Source organism: Anopheles funestus, chromosome 2RL (genome assembly GCF_943734845.2).
Source record: "Anopheles funestus chromosome 2RL, idAnoFuneDA-416_04, whole genome shotgun sequence".
NCBI lineage: Eukaryota > Metazoa > Arthropoda > Insecta > Diptera > Culicidae > Anopheles > Anopheles funestus.
This window is the reverse complement of record NC_064598.1, coordinates 74,087,776-74,103,769: the sequence shown is the minus strand read 5'-3', so window position 1 is coordinate 74,103,769 and position 15,994 is coordinate 74,087,776. Positions and strand designations below refer to the sequence as shown.

Below are 15,994 nucleotides of genomic sequence, written 5' to 3'. Positions count from 1 at the left end.
ACAACGAAAGAGATGGTTCATGCATTCATCAGTCAGGAGGACCTTTTTATTGGATGGAAACTGCTATTTATGTTCTAGAGAGTAAAGTATTTTTGAATTGGTCCATTCATAAATGAGATCAATTTTTTTTTGTAGGGAAAATTTTTGCACGTTTAGATAACAAAAAGTTGTCAATTGTGACGATAAGATTTCAAGCATATGCTTGAAATGGATTTTTCATACCTTTCCGGTAAAGTTGTTAAACTTTAATCTATCTTTTTTATATTTTCTGTCCATCTGTTTTGTTTTTACTCCAAAAATTGCTTATTTGTAATAAAAAAAAATGTAACCAAAGTTATGGCCCTCCATCGCACGGGAGACTCTACTGTATTTGCTCTCTCGCTCACCAAATCCGACGACGCGCCGCAGCATCCCGCGGCTGAGATGAGGAAGCTGTGAATGAATGAATAATGGTTCACTTCCCTACCGAAGAGCAAATTAATCCAAGAGGGGAAGTCGAGTTCATCTCGATGTTCATTTATCGATGGAAATCGGCAAACGAAAGGATCGTAAATGTTGATTAAATATATTAAACATCAAATTTAATGAGTACGTGAATTGAATAGGTGATTTAGTAATTACGATTGTAAAAATTATGGACAAATTTATTGCTTGAGATTTTCTTATTTATTTTTTCAAAGTTATTTTCTTTTCTGTCTAATTAATCAAGACTTTGATATGGTGATAAAAGCATAATTTGAAGAAATTTTGTGTTAAAACTATTTTGACACTGGACTCATAGCAATATAATTTTTAAATTATGTGTAAAAAATTGTACGAATAATGAATGGCTTTAAAAATTATAAATCTTTATCTAAATTGTTTTATTTGGCGATTAATTTTATAGCCTAACAATTGTCTTCAAATGAAGAATTGAAAAAATAGACGATGCCAATCACTCGAATATATTTTTCTTCGAGCAATTCGATAGCTCCAATCAGCAGATAATCCTTAGCTTGTTCACACTAATAGAGCTTTCCCAAACAAAATTAAGCTTCCGGTTGTTGTACCAAGACCACAGACAGTGGAGAGAGTACCACGGTCCACCACCAAGATTTCCATTTCAATCAACGGCCACTCACATAAAGAACGCCGCTTAAGAAGTAGCACACGTATCGTCGTTTCGAAGCTAAAAGCAACAATAAACCCCCGAAAAGCAAATCCATTCACCGCGTTTGTTAATCTCCAATCCATCTTGGAATCAAATCGAATCGATCAGCAAACGGGCTTGCAGTCGTTAAAAATTCAAACATCTTACCACCCGTAACTCTGCGTTGGTTGTCTCCCATTTCACCGGGATTGACGTACGGTTGACATGGTGGCATAGTTCCAATCCGCTATCCGGAACGAGAAGCATTGCTTTGATGTGAACGATGTTGTACGGTGTACGGATTCGGAAACGTTACAGCATATCCGAAAAACAAAACCAAAAAAAAAACGAATGTGTACGAGTGTGCCAGGAACGTGTCCCATCGGGCCAGATGCTTCATTAGCGCGTAAGCCAAGATATTGCCGGGCTGGCGGGTTTGTAGGAGGGCGGTGTGAGGAAGCACAAATGGGGGAGAACTCCTTGAGGCTGCGGTGCAAACAAACCTCATAAAATGTGTGGCATCAAGTTACGTTCTGTACATCAGTGCCGTTTGGACCGTTTACACAGCTCGCCTGAGGCCGCGTAGGCCATCTTCTTATATCGGGTGTGGTGGTGGACCGGTTCATGACCCATCATATCGTGCCCGGGCAACGATGCACGCACGGAAAATCCACCAAACGAAAGTGGATGGATGGATATTTGGGCCCGTTGCGCCTCCATTTGTGGGCCGACACGTAGGAAATTTTCGTTTATCCTCAAGCATAAACCGAGCACGGCACGTGAGCCATCCGAGACGAGAATTGGTGTGCGTTAAAAGGCAAACCCTTGAAACATGCTCATGGCATGGCGAGAATACGTACGACCTCCATCATCGACGGCCACACTCCTTCTCCCCCCCGCCCCAAAAAAGATTCCCCAGATGGAGAAGATTTCGCAAAAGTACTTTCCTATTTATTTCCATTTATTGGTTTGTTTTCTTCCACAGTAGTTGTCGTGTTTTCCTGGCTCTCTGTAGTACTAACCGGTACTACTATCGTTCTATTTAGATGCTTCCACTGGGACAGATATGATTAATGATCAATTCGCATGTTTATGCTACGCAACAGGCATGTATGGCCTGGTTTGTGATGGTTTATTTGCTTGCCCTGGCAGATGCCATTGACAGTGATTGGGCAGTGTTACCATCAAACGGTGAGTACATCCATAACACGCTGAAACAAAGCCCTGCCAACCATGTCCTCAACCTTCTCAGCTGGCCTTAAACTTGAACAATGACACTAAGCATTATTAACAACAGTGAGCAACAAACTATTGGCAATTGTTTCTTTGGACACGTTCATATTGTAAATAACAATTTATGGGGAATTTTTCCGATTCTACTAGTGAATCACGAATGTGAGAATATGCAAAACATGTAGAGAGCAGATTTAATGCTTCGATACACAACTTGACGCATGTTGTGTTTGTGATATGGTCGAACATTCACCTCTCATCCATCTCAACTTTCACTCTTAATCTTTTAAGCATTGTATCTTTACATCGTTTAATCAAAACAATAACATTAAAACATTGACAGAGGTCCATGTCAGCCATTTTTGGCTTATTAGAATTAATCATAGCACGATGTCGGAGAGTCAGTCCTTGCTATGGAAGGACGGTCCGGATGGGATTTAATATCTGGTCTTGTCGTGTGGAAACCGTACCCTTTATCACATACACTACCTGGCCGCTCCTGATCACATGTAAATATAGGTAGATTTGATTATAAGATGTGCTTCGAAAGAATCATTTTTGGATAATTTTATTTATGAACATTATTTTGTGTTCGACCACAAATTTCGAATCACAAATTGTTAGCAGCCTTAGTGCCAGTTCATGTCTGGATACTATATGTTTATCGTAATTCGTAGGCCGAATAGTTTCTCTCTAGGGTTTATTGTGCTTCTATTTAATCCGCCCTAAAAAAGCACCGAAACTCTTAATCCTAGAAGCTAAGAATGCATCCATTACAAACATAGATGAAGTGAATATGGTGGTGGGATGATGTAAACATCATCTATTATGAGCATGTTAAATTTTAAATTTGTTCAACGCACTATTACTCAATAAATAACAACGTAAGCTTTAGGTTAGAACGACAATCGATTAGTATTAATTGCTCTCAGAATGTCGAGAGAAGAAATTTTAAAACTACTACCCTAAATTACTATTTAATTCCAAGAATAAGTATTATTGCTTACTAAGAAAGTGAACCATTTTTCGTATTTTGGTCTATATTTCTCTTAATTGATGTAAAATTCATTTACAAAAAAATGTATTAAAATAACATACTTTTAATGTGAAAAAATGTCAACATTTTATCAATTGTTTTTTAGTTTAAAATTATCCTAAAATTTTAAAGAAAGTTTTTATTCAATTATTGCCGTTTAGACACAATTATGCTCTGTTCTGTTATGGTCTGGTGAAGAGATAAAAATCTTCTCCCTCAAAATGGACAGAAAAGTTCAGTACACTACCCAGTTACACAGTGGCTTAACGCAAAGGGCCATAAAATTTCACAACCCTGTCGCACACTGTATGTCCACCACCTCTCACACCTTGATTCAAGTGCCCCACGAGTCCCATTCGAAGCGAAGAAAGCATCAGCTTCCAATTGGCGGCAAACATAACCATTCTCGGGCGGCTGGTGGTCGCGTGGTCGCGTGTGTGATTCAACCTTTCTTTACGATGCAGTACACTGTCCAACCGTTTCGTTGTCCTTTTTCGGACAGTGTGAAGCAAAGAACACTGCCCAGACCAGCCCAGAACCACCGGTGTATTATAAACCGATGGGTAGAAGGATTATTTATGAGAAGTGAAAGCGAAGCTACGGTTTTAGCATCAACCGGGTTGATCGTTTCAGCAGTGTCGTTACCGGTTGTATGTATAACCGACACGAAACGGTTAAAGTTGCATACTTTTTTTTCTATTTTCTAGATAAAATCCTTTCACGATGTCCTTCCAGTATCATGCTTCGTAATTCGTGGAGGATATCGATGGTGGGTGATAGAAAATAGTGGGAACTAGAGTTTGTAGAAATTACTTCAATGATACTCTCGCTAGTGAACAGTAAAATGGTACATAACATCGTGTCTCAATTAATATTGCAAACGGATGGAAGCGCCATAAAACATGCACATTACGATTCACATACCAATATCCCAATAAACGACCTAACAAAGAGCTTCTAAGAGTGGACACAACTTTAACAACTTCCAAAACGACAATTGATCAGCGCGATATGCGATTTCATCGTTAAATCGGAATGATCCCCATTTCCTTCGGGCAGCAAAAAGCGTTCCATACTGATACGCAAACCACTACGCTAGGACCGATGCATTTTAACTGCACCGATGAGCACTACGGTGTGTCATCCGTAGTAGAAGGGTTTTGCAGTGTCATTATTGGAATGTTCTTATTCTACGTGTCGTGTTTTTTCTTCTTCTTATATGCTATATGCTGATCCTATGTCCACCGAAACTAAAACGACCCAACGCGGATGTCATAAAGTTGCCATCGTGTCGTCGCAACACCCAACACGAACTCTATGCCATTCGGAAAAAAGGGCTCGAATGACCCGGCCACACCGTGGCAGAAGAGCAGCAACAGCAGCAGCAGTATTTCGTGACGAGAATAAATTCTCCAATGACAACAATCGTAGTAGTACGAGGGTTGGTGCGAAATACCAACAAAAAAAAAAAACTCCCCCCGAAGCTCTTCTCTGTTTTCGGACGTTGCATTTTGCACTATTGCTGCAGTTTTGGGTGAAGTTTCGGTAGAGGGTGGTTGGAGGTACAAAACGACTTTGAGTGCATAAGAGGAGGAATTTGCCCGAATACTGCAAGCCTGTGCAAACTAACTCGGGTTAAAAAATGCATTTTTTTCCCCTATGGACCCTTCTTCATGCACTTTAGCAGCGTTCTTTAAACATGTTTGCCTTTTTATTTTTTGGCGAACGGTTCTGTTTAGTCCTTAAAAATGGAATATTAAAAAAAGCACACACCCAAGTCGTTTTTGTGCCCGCAAGGAAACGTACGCGGAAAAACCATAGCAACCGGTCATCAATGGAATGAGGAAATGCATAACATTGAATGCACGAAATTTATGACCTCACTGTTTTTTTTTCTTTTTTGCTCTTCTTCCTCTCTCTCTCTCTCTCAGTCTCATTTCAGCTCTTTGGTTAATCCGTATCACCATAGCAACGAGACGATGCTCCTACTACTGGTAGAATTGTTGCCATCCTTAAACGGTTTTATGACGAGCTGATGCTGCTGACTGCCCGTTTCCTCTTGGTTTCCGCTTGGAAACTTGTAATGCTGCAGCTACAATAAAAAATAAGAAACATTCAACCTCCCTGCAAGTTGCAACACTTATACCGGCTTTAATACCGAGAATGCATTCTAGAAGGTGACTTGTTCGTTAAGTCCGTGACGAATCCTTTATTACCCGATGTTGGACAACGACAGAAGAATTTTTTCGAAATATGTTTTGCATACTACCAAAACTCCATACAGAAACCCAAAAATGCATACAAACGTAAAATTTTATGCATTCCCTGTTTTTGTTTTATTTTCTTCTTCTTTAGTTCTAAAAGGGACACCACATGAGCACGTTTTTCCAAGGCACACCAATTACTGAAAGCTGATACTTTTGTGCAAGCAAGAACACTGCATTCGTTTTTCTAAATGGGTTAAGATTTACCATCCTCCGTAGTTCTGCACTTTAACTGCTTTTTAATTGCTGCCTTTCCCTCTAGCCGAGAAGCTAAAAGATAAATAAAACACACCCCCTGTTATAAATGGGTGCCCTACTACACCCTCGCCCGGTAATAAATTGTTCCCTTCCTCCTTCCAATAAATGTTTAAAAAGCTGTGAAGAATGAAGAATTTTTGGTGAAGCATGGTGGCTCAACAGGTCAGGGCTGATCATGATTTAAAAATTATGATCGATCCATTAGCAGCTCTTTTGCGAAGAAGCGCATCCTCCGCTCCAGCATGTGATCGTGATCGTAAGAAGATGGATCATAAAAATAGTTTCCTGTGAATTCACAGACAATGCGTTTATTAGTCACACACACACACACGCATGTAGACAAAAACAACAACAGTAGGCGCATGTGCAATATGATGGCGCGAGTTATGAGGAAACGTCATTGTTTGGTGATTGACACGCGTGCCAGCGATCGGGAATAATTCACTAATGCAATATCGAGCGATGGAAGCACTGTGCTGCTGTTCAACGAATGGAATAGAGACCCTTCAAGGCATCAAGCGTAGTGTAAACAGTGAAACTTATATCCTTAAATACACACAATTACACAACACGATGGGTGCAGCAGTATTTGCATATGCTCAGGTTTGTAACACGAAGCAAAACGATTGATTCGAACGATGATCCGCATTAGCATATGGAGAACATCTTGTACGAAGAGGAAGAAACCAGCGAAAGAAACAAAAGAAAAGAAAATATTCCAAAAATCAAAACCATTCCACATTCCAGGCGGTTCTCTGTGAAAGTGTACATTATGTGTTGATGCGTTCATTCCAAAATGCTCCCCTTAAAAACATGCTTCAAGTATGCTTTCATTAATTTCCCTCTTTCTGGGTGAGGGAAGGAGGTGAGAGGAATGGAGGAAGAAAGAAAAAAGAGCTTTGTATTGGGGTTGCACTTCACATTTACGGGATCGTGTAACAAGACACTATTGAATGTGGTAAAATTGAATTCAAATAAAAGTCTTCATGAGTATAAAGATACCCGGTGTCATTCTCATGACAGGCTGACGATCTAATTTGAAAAATGATCCAATATATAAATTTATTCTACCTCCTCAAGAGTCCTCCAAGAGCACCTCCAAACTGGTTAACTTAATGAACAATTTTTATTTATATCTAATTTAAACATTTCTTATCTTTTAATAATCATATCAATTTTGAATTCCTTTCTGCCGGTATTCTTATATCTCTATATTCGATAATATAGTCGATTCGATCGAATAGCTAACACGGTATTGCGCTTCGCAAATAACTCGTCCAATATGGGTTCAAAACGCGAAGTAAAAAGGAGAATTTTTTTCCAAAACATTTTTAATGAAACGGTGATGTTATCTGATTGTTCTGTTTTGTTCTGTAATCAGAGTGCCAACACACTCGAAAAACCCCAATCAATGGGAAATACGTTAATTCATAACAATGATTAGAATGTTGAAGTGCAAGAAATCGAAATCCAAAGGCCACATAGGTCAAACGTTGAACAACGCATTCGTGATTCATGTATATGCATATAAGATTTCTTTATAAATTTGCCTTTTTCATAATTCTTTTCCTGTGAATGCGTTCTTACTTCATATTCTTATTTCATTCATACTCTTCTAGTTATGAGGAGAACCTTTTATTGTTTTAGCTAACCAGTTGCTAATAAAATTCAACACTTATCACATTGTTATTTTGAAGTTATATCTTTTTTCCCCTGTGGTTTCTAAATAATTAGAACATAAGAATTAACGCAAAATATTTTAGTTAATATATCAGTTGAAAATAGAACAATTGTTGTCACCCGAAGAACTGAGTGACACGGCGTTGAACGTGTTAAATTCACTCCTTTCGCCTTTTCCATAGTTCCCCAAATAACTTACGGAAATGTAAAAAAGGCAAACCGATTTCTGTTGCAATTAGTTCTGTACTCGCACATGAATGACTTTAACTGGACTTATTTCCAGTAGCGGCAAATCCGAATCATCATGTTTGCCACGCATCAAGTGCATCGGACGAGTTCGTTGCCATGGTCAAACGGAACGTTCCACTGACTACGCCAGCAATGTTACAAAATTCACAACAATCCCACCGACGTAGGATTGAGAAAAAGAAGGAGAGTAATAATAATAACACATTTTGTAAAATTATTACCACCCTGAGGATCACCCAAACCCTTCGTCCTTACCTCTTCCCCTTCCGTGCCCAGTATTATGCAACGAACGATGCATGTTCAAAGCGCAACGAATCATCATCGTGCCGACGATCCAGCGCGGTTTATTAAAGTAAGCTTCACTTCCGTGACGGGATTCCCGCCGGACGACGGTGGCTGTCTGCCAAGAAGGCGTGCGTGTGTGTGTGCTGAGAGTCCGAAAATGTGAAGAAAACTCTTGACAATGAGCTAATAATGAGCGCTCCCCACTGTTCTCGGGGTTCTCCAATTTGTTACCCTTGTGGAACGCTCTTTTCACCACCACTACCCCCCACACACGAGATGCACTTCAATTACGAAGTGCATCAGCAACAGTTTTCAAATGAAAATCTCGTCGCCCATAGCACCCGTCCAATTGTTCCACTTGTTTTTCCGTTCCATTCCAAAGGGGCGGGTGAGTTATTTGGATGTAATTAAAAGTTTGAGTTATTTGACAGGTTTATGGAATGTTGGCTCAGTTGTTATACATTGGCCACACTAATCACTCTCGCAAGCGCTACACTTTGGCTACAAAATTGGGCCAACAGCTTTTTTTTGGGGGGGGGGGGGAGAGATGACTGGTTACAGAATGTGGTCACGCTGGAAATGAGCCACCGGTTTTAGTGTTTTTTCGATAATTGAAATCACGCTGTGTCCGGTAGCGGACGGCACAATGTGAATGCAACGAGCAGCATATTTTTTTTTATTTAAAACAGAAAGAAAAACTTGTTACCTCAATTACGGTGGTTGAAACATTTTCATTCGATCCTTTTAAGCGTCTATTTGTTCAACTGATGCGTTTGCCGGCAGAAGGTGCTAAAACGTTCTTTCTTCCTTTCATTCTTGCCACAAATTCCCCGCTGCACTGCATACAGTAATATATCACAATTCATTCATGCCACGCAGGGCGCACAAAATGATCTATTGCAATCGTTTTCGTAGGGCATTTATTATTGATGTTGCTTTAAATATTCATCGTACAAGCGCAACAGGTCCGGGCTTGTGCGTGGTCGTACCAGTGCGAGCGCGTGCTCAAAGTGCACCCATTCGATTTGTTGCACATCGAACGAACTTTCCAAACCCTTCAGTGCAGCCTCCTGGCAGATGGCTTCGATTTCCGAACCGGAACAACCGGCCGTTCGGCGTACCAGCTCCGCAATATCCACATTCGCCGCAGTGGGAATGCTTTTAAGCTTTATGCGGAATATTTCCTCCCTGGCCGCATTGTCCGGCAACCGAACGTACACGATTCGATCCAAACGGCCCGGACGCATTAGTGCACGATCAATTAGATCCGGTCGATTGGTAGCGGCCACGATGCGGACATCTTTCAGCACACTGACGCCATCCATTTCGGTTAGCAGTTGTGCCAGTACGCGCTCCTTCACCGAACTGCCCGATTCGGCCGATCGTTCGCCTCCGATGGCATCGATTTCGTCAAAAAATATGATCGACGGTGCCACTTGTCGCGCTCGCCGAAACAAATCCCTTACCGCACGTTCCGATTCACCGACCCACATGGAGAACAGTTCCGAACCCTTTATTGAGAGGAAGTTTAGCCGGCTTTCGGTGGCGATTGCTTTCGCGATCATCGTTTTGGAGCAGCCGGGCGGACCGAACATTAGTAAACCGCGCGGTGGCTTGATGCCAAGCCGCTCGAACACTTCCGGATGGTGGATCGGCCAGTCGATGATTTGTCGCAGTGTCAGCTTCAGTTCGTCCTGGCCACCGATATCAGTCCAGCGAACATTCGGGCATTCGATCATAATTTCTCGCATTGCGCTTGCCTTTACGTGCTGCAGGGCTGCCATTAGTGAGTCACCATCGATCGTCTTGGAGGAGGATGCCGATTTCGAAACTAAATTCTCCAGATCAGCACCAACGTAACCGTGCGTAATACGTGCAACTGCCCGTACATCCTCAACAGGCAATGTTTGACCGTACCGATTCAGTATTCGCTGCAAAATAGCTTCCCGAGCGATTGCATCCGGAACTGGTAGCTCGAACTCGTAATCCATTCGGCCACCACGACGCAACAAAGGATTAACATTGTCCACGTTATCCGTCGTACCTATCACGACCGTACGATTGCCACGTACGTCACCGTGCAGGCTGTCGAGCAGATTAAGAAAGTGTTGCGAAATGCGCTTCACAATATCTGTGGCCGTACTCTTCGGGCATAAATTGTGCAACTCTTCTACAATAACCATCGCGCATTTTGGATGAACTTCGAACACTTCCGCAAACTGGCGTGATACATTCGCTTCCGATTCTCCGTAGAATTTGCTGAATACCTCCGAGCAGTTCAGTCTCACCACGTGACACTGATAGTGTGTGGCCAGTGCGTTCACTAACATCGTTTTCCCCACACCCGAAACACCGGAAAGCAGTATTCCACGACTAACGGTGCCATTATTTTCAGGATTGCTGCTCGCAGGCTCATTATCGATGCCGTACGCCACATTTAGAAGTTCTTTCAGTTCAGCTATCGTTGCGTCTACACCGCCGACGTTGAGTAAGCTGTACATTCGTTGCTGATGGCCATGCTGAGCTGCTTTAGTGTCATCCAGAAGCGTAAATTTTGTACTGTTTATAATGACAAACATACGATCGCATAAACTCATTTTGTTGAGTTGATCTGCTAGATCGTTTCCGTGCGTAACAGCATGATCAATACGGAATCGAAATCGTTTGTTGCAAACCGTCAACGAAAGTGGATTATTGCTTGGAAGAACACATCCTACCAATTGTTGCTTGAGGCTGGTTAGCAGAAACTTTCCATTCTTTTCTAATAGTTTCGCTTGTGAAGGATCTTCCAATCGTAGAAATATTTCATCGGCATCCTCAAGGCGGGTGTTGATAGGGGTTACACTAGCAACTAGTTCGCCTGCTGATACGCCATCAAATTCGTCTAGAAAACATAAATGAATTGTAAGTAACGATAACAGTAGCACAACCGAGCCATCCTACAAATCATTACCTAGTGCTCCCAGACACACCTTTGCTCCATGGCGATCCTCAACAGGCCACAATGTTCGAACGATTGTTCCCACCGGGGTAGTATTAACTTTTTTAGATAACTTTATCGTCACATAGTCTCCCATCATTAGACCAATCTTCCTTACCACACTGTCGGGTAATAGAACAAGTCCGTACCTTTCGCTTTCGGTACATAGTTTAACTTCTTCGTATGGGCCCAACTCGTTTATCTCAATCCGCAGGGTATGGTATGTTCCGTTCGCATCAGCGTACCCGTTCAATCTGTCTACGTTTGCACAGTCTTCCGTTTGGTGTTTGCCTAGTTCGCTGGTTTGTAAATATGTTTGGCACTTTTCACAATTCCACCACAGTGGCTTTTCTTTCTTGCTTGCGGATTTCGGCGGCATTTTCACTAGATTTGTTTACCAGCAAATGTTCCCTCTGAAGAACCGGGCAAACGTGCGCGTTGAAAAGTAAACAATCTTGTTGACATTACGTTTGACATTTCGTGTGCGGTTTAATTTGACCGTTGGTGGAAAATTTTAACCCTGTTACTTTTCTCACATTTATTAAATAACACCACGAAATCAGATTGCAGCGCGATATATTAAAATACCTAGTGAAAATGCGTATTTTATTAACAAAATGAACAGCTCGTTTTCCAATTCATTTCGCAACGTGGCTCACAAAAACAAACAACTTATGGAATCGCACTTTTCATTGTTGATGAAAACCAAATTTTCACTAAAAAAGCAAAACGGTAAACCGATTACGGTGAAAAACCATTACAGTTCCTGCTTATTTTGTTTGCGCATTCGACCATAATGTAATGCTTCCACCTTTTTGCTGACTCGTTTACATCCGTTGTTAGAATACAGGCCGGTTTCATCAAACGTGATCGCTTCTTTGACAATGGCGCTAAAAATAAAGGAACATTTAGTCTCTCATTTTCGGTGCCACATCTTTACCATTAGCGTGGTATAAATACACTTACCTTAGCATTTCATCGCTCATTTTCTCATCGGTATACTTGCTATACTCGACTCTGATGCAGTCTTCTACATGTCTAAGCTCCAGCGGTAGAAATGGCACGAAATGGTCGACCACATGGGATTCAATGAGTTCGCTTTTGTACAATCCTCCCACCAAGTTGTACGAGGCTATCTCCAACGTCGGTTCGAAATCGTGCAATTGTGTTTCCTCACGCCAACGGCCACCGTCCACCAGTTTTTTTAGCCTGTTCGCTATCTCCGGTCCGGCCACGTTCGAGAGAAAGATGAATATTGACTGCCTGAAATCCAATTGCTTCGTGTACGCATGATGGTCCAGCAGCGTGACAATCGCATCAAACAATCCGGGTGGCATTTTTTCTACCTCGTCAAATATAAATAACGATTTGGGACATTTGGCTACGGCTGTCGTTATATCTGCAACCAACATTAGCTAGAATAACACACAAACGAGAAGAAAAATGCGTCAGATTAGTCGCTTTCGAGAAGAAACGGCCTTGTTGCTTAACGAACCTTGTACTTTTCTACTTCGCTTTCGAGCGGAAAGTTTATTCTGCCAAGATATTTATGAACGAAATTACTGTTTGCGCCTTTTTTGTACAGTGCCCTGGAAACATGCTCGGCAACAAAATTCTTGCCCGTTCCTATGAGAAATGTGAAACGAATCGTTGTAATGTGTTGTTGAAGCTTCCCTATCAAGCAACTACTTACCTGGTAGACCATGTAAACTGAAAAACAAACATCAATTGACGGATATTATCGAACCGAAAGTACTGAAGCGATGTTCACGGGACACTTACCTCATCACCAAAGGCTTTTCGGAACTGTGAATGTTTTTAAAGTGTCCCCCGATGGCATTCACGATAATCTGGCCTGCGATATGCTGCCCAAATAAGGATTTCTGCAAGGCATCTCGTAGCTCTTCGGAGGTTAGAAAAATGTAAAACCGACAAAACAATACATTATTCATTATGACCCGGATGAATAAACACACCCACAACAGTTACCTGTAATGTCGGTATGAATGTGTACCTCATTACAACATTCTGTCAACGCACAGTATCCATTGTTTTTCGCATATTTGTATGATGTCTGAATCACATCGGACGCGCCGTTTATCACCTTGCCGATATCGAACCAAGCTAAGCTGGGTTGAACACTGAAATTCACTGTCAGCATCCAGAGCAGCATCGCTGGTGCGTGGTAACACTTCACTAGCCTCATGTTGAATGATGTTGATTCGCACAGTTTATAATGTAAACAATCGCGTATTCACTGATGACCAATCCGCTATTCTACTTCATACATACGCACACACGCACGTTGCTAACACTGAACAAGCACTTCAAATCGTTTGACGTATATTCTATTGCTGTGATCAATACGGTGAGCTTCAACAACGCGGCACTAGAACAAAAAAAAATAGGTACATTCTAAGCATATTTGTTACATATCCAGAACCTTTACGGATGCTGTCTGTGCTATTATGAGGAATTATTGATTTCTTTTTATTTAGAAAACGATCGGCATGGAATTGACATATGGCAAAAGCATCACGGTCCGGGGGGCATACACGTCCTAACGTAGTCAGTAGTAATGTTCTAATGCGAGTATTTTAGGAGGATGTTTTCTTTGGAATCTTCGGATTCACATTGTCCGGTTTGATTTCACACTCGCACCAGGGTGTTTTCTGCTTGTCGCAGTACAGATCAACATTCAGCACCGTCACCGGAACGCCATCGATTACCAGCTCCCGGCGGTTGTGGATGGAATATTGCACCGTACTGAGACCCGTTTCCCGGTCGCGCTTTCGCGTTACTTCGCGCTGATTAAAACATTTCGTCGTATCTCTCCGCCTGTGCACACGGTCGTGCACATGCAGGAATGTGTTGTTCGTGCCGGTTGTAATGTTTTTTGGGCGGGTCACCTCGAGACCGGCTTCCCGGATGCGCACGTAAAACTCATCGTCCTCCAGACCCCAGCCCCAGTATCGGTTCGACATTCCGTTCAGCTGCTCGAAATGTTCCATGCGAAGCAACAGTATGCCACCGATGAAGGTCGCATAATGGTACTTCGGGTGAAACTCGGGCCCGGATATGTGGAGCGGTCCCTGAGCGGGAAACTCGTAACGCAAATTGTCGTTCAGCGGAAGCAGATCAACATCGTGCATCGCAAAGTAGTCGTAGCTGTCCCGAACCTGCAGGAAGCCAACGTTTATCAAAGATGCGCGATTGAACCGGAACCGATCGTTTTGATTCACGACGAAAATGTGAAATGGAACGCCTTGTTTGTTCAGGAAAGTTGCTATGTGAGGCGCAAACTGTAGCAACTCATCGAATCGGTCTCGAAAGGGTACTACAATTGCGAGCCTTTTTTGTTCAGTATGCTCGAACCGGAAGCTCTTGTGGAACCGCTCGTGCTGCAGATCACGATCCTGCTGATCTTCACACTTGCAGGTATCTGTGAATTGCAAAAAGATCCAGTTTGCTAGCATCCAATACGTTGAGGTTAAAAAATATTCCGGCTTACCTAATGCACTTGGCAAACCGCTGATAAGCAATAGGATAAAACACGTAGCCACCACGCATATTCCGACATAGCGTAGCAACACTGAACGCATGTGGTTTACCATCGTTGACCATTGTACGTGCACCGGTCGTTGTTCGCTGCTCTCTGACTTAACCAACGTGGCAATTAGATCATTAGCCAGTGGTCATCCCTGCGTACACATTTTAGAACGTAGTGCTATAATTAGATTTAATTAAATTCTACTCAGCTACGCACTGTAACCTAGCATTGTTTTCTGCGAGAAGCCGCTTTGTTGTGATTGTAGGTTCAATTGTCAAAATGAAATGCGTACCCAGTCAGCCAGATAGCGATCTGCTCTTTGAACCATTCGAGCAGTTTTTTCGATTAAAATCGTGTAGGTAAAAAGGTAGTAAAAATTTGGATTTTACAAGAATCAGGGGATAAAGAGTAGGGATGAGTCATACGCCTAATTTCATGACTTGACCCGGAGTCGGATACGAGTCAATCGGAATCGTTTCCGACTCGTAGGCCAGTGGGTTCGAGCCGAATCAAAAATATTAGTAGATTCAGTAGTTCCGACTCGATCTCGTCGCATCTACGGGTTCGAGTTGCTAATGCTAGCCTACACCTAGCGGAATCATTGCAACTATTGTACCTACTTGTACTTATGGATCCACCGGCGTATCTCTAGTAGAGAGAGAGTTGAATGCGAATCAGTCATAAATCACAAACCGGTAAAGAATTGAACTAAATATGCCGTTTGAGCTGATATATTCACCTACAGACACATTTCCCAATTTGAATGCATTTGATAACTGTAGTGACTGTAAAGCACGATCTTTTCTTTCACGAACAAAACACGAGATCGGACATCTGTTTCGCTTGACAGCTATTATTCAACTGACTCTTTATTCTCTCATACTTATACCCAACCCTGCACAACTGACTCTTTAGTCTCTCATGCTTATACTCGACCCTACAATAACATACATGCCTTTGTGGCTGCCAGTGTGACCAGATTGTTTTCCTCGTTATCGGTAGGGAAGCAAAAAAATTTTCGGTAGTTGTCGGTATGATCCAAAGTCTGTAGAGTAGTGAGGTCGCGGAATAGGCTTTGTTGACATTGCCATCTTGGATTTTCATTTTGACAGTTAGACGTCCTTGGCTATGTATTGGTGAATTGTTTACTGAGCAAATTTCGCAGGGAAAATGGAAATGTTGAACTGTTGTGAATTTTGTCGTTTTCAGCGGCACAAAAAGAGCCAAAACTCGGTCTTTTCATTCATTCATTCAATTCATTCTTAACATTTATGACTTCTTCAGTAATATTAAGAAAAATCTGTGATTTTCGGTAGGACTTTTGAAATAT

The 15,994-nt window shown here is 41.9% G+C and overlaps 3 protein-coding genes across 4 annotated transcripts; all 3 read right to left on the bottom strand.

Moving 5' to 3' along the window:
• Window positions 1–9,052: 9,052 nt before the first annotated feature.
• LOC125766587 (ATPase family protein 2 homolog) lies at window positions 9,053–11,594 on the bottom strand. Its single transcript, XM_049432742.1, has 2 exons — window positions 11,088–11,594; window positions 9,053–11,018 (listed from the first exon to the last, which is right to left on the bottom strand). The coding sequence occupies exons 1-2, from the start codon at window positions 11,491–11,493 to the stop codon at window positions 9,058–9,060; spliced, it is 2,367 nt and encodes a 788-aa protein (XP_049288699.1). The 5' UTR covers window positions 11,494–11,594; the 3' UTR covers window positions 9,053–9,057.
• A 99-nt stretch (window positions 11,595–11,693) lies between these two features.
• LOC125766604 (torsin-like protein) lies at window positions 11,694–14,957 on the bottom strand. Of its 2 annotated transcripts, none has more exons than XM_049432792.1 (7): window positions 14,881–14,957; window positions 13,104–13,503; window positions 12,897–13,017; window positions 12,808–12,824; window positions 12,610–12,740; window positions 12,081–12,529; window positions 11,694–12,004 (listed from the first exon to the last, which is right to left on the bottom strand). In XM_049432792.1, exons 2-7 carry the CDS (start codon window positions 13,318–13,320, stop codon window positions 11,872–11,874), a joined length of 1,068 nt encoding a protein of 355 aa, XP_049288749.1. In that variant the 5' UTR covers window positions 13,321–13,503; window positions 14,881–14,957; the 3' UTR covers window positions 11,694–11,871. The 2 variants fall into 2 exon arrangements, with proteins under 2 accessions (XP_049288749.1, XP_049288747.1); XM_049432790.1 differs by having other exon boundaries at window positions 14,736–14,942.
• Window positions 13,277–14,736, bottom strand: LOC125766610 (beta-1,4-galactosyltransferase 7). Its single transcript, XM_049432803.1, has 2 exons — window positions 14,626–14,736; window positions 13,277–14,556 (listed from the first exon to the last, which is right to left on the bottom strand). The coding sequence occupies exons 1-2, from the start codon at window positions 14,726–14,728 to the stop codon at window positions 13,712–13,714; spliced, it is 948 nt and encodes a 315-aa protein (XP_049288760.1). The 5' UTR covers window positions 14,729–14,736; the 3' UTR covers window positions 13,277–13,711.
• Window positions 14,958–15,994: the final 1,037 nt, after the last annotated feature.

Coding starts and splice junctions, on each gene's coding strand:
- LOC125766610 (XM_049432803.1), bottom strand. CDS start 14,728: ATGGTAAACCACATGCGTTCAGTGTTGCTACGCTATGTCGGAATATGC. Junction 14,557..14,625: donor CGGTTTGCCAAGTGCATTAG/GTAAGCCGGAAT, acceptor TGCAATTCACAG/ATACCTGCAAGTGTGAAGAT.
- LOC125766587 (XM_049432742.1), bottom strand. CDS start 11,493: ATGCCGCCGAAATCCGCAAGCAAGAAAGAAAAGCCACTGTGGTGGAAT. Junction 11,019..11,087: donor GGTGTGTCTGGGAGCACTAG/GTAATGATTTGT, acceptor TATGTTTTCTAG/ACGAATTTGATGGCGTATCA.
- LOC125766604 (XM_049432792.1), bottom strand. CDS start 13,320: ATGAGGCTAGTGAAGTGTTACCACGCACCAGCGATGCTGCTCTGGATG. Junction 13,018..13,103: donor CATTCATACCGACATTACAG/GTAACTGTTGTG, acceptor TAACCTCCGAAG/AGCTACGAGATGCCTTGCAG. Junction 12,530..12,609: donor GCGAAGTAGAAAAGTACAAG/GTTCGTTAAGCA, acceptor GTGTTATTCTAG/CTAATGTTGGTTGCAGATAT.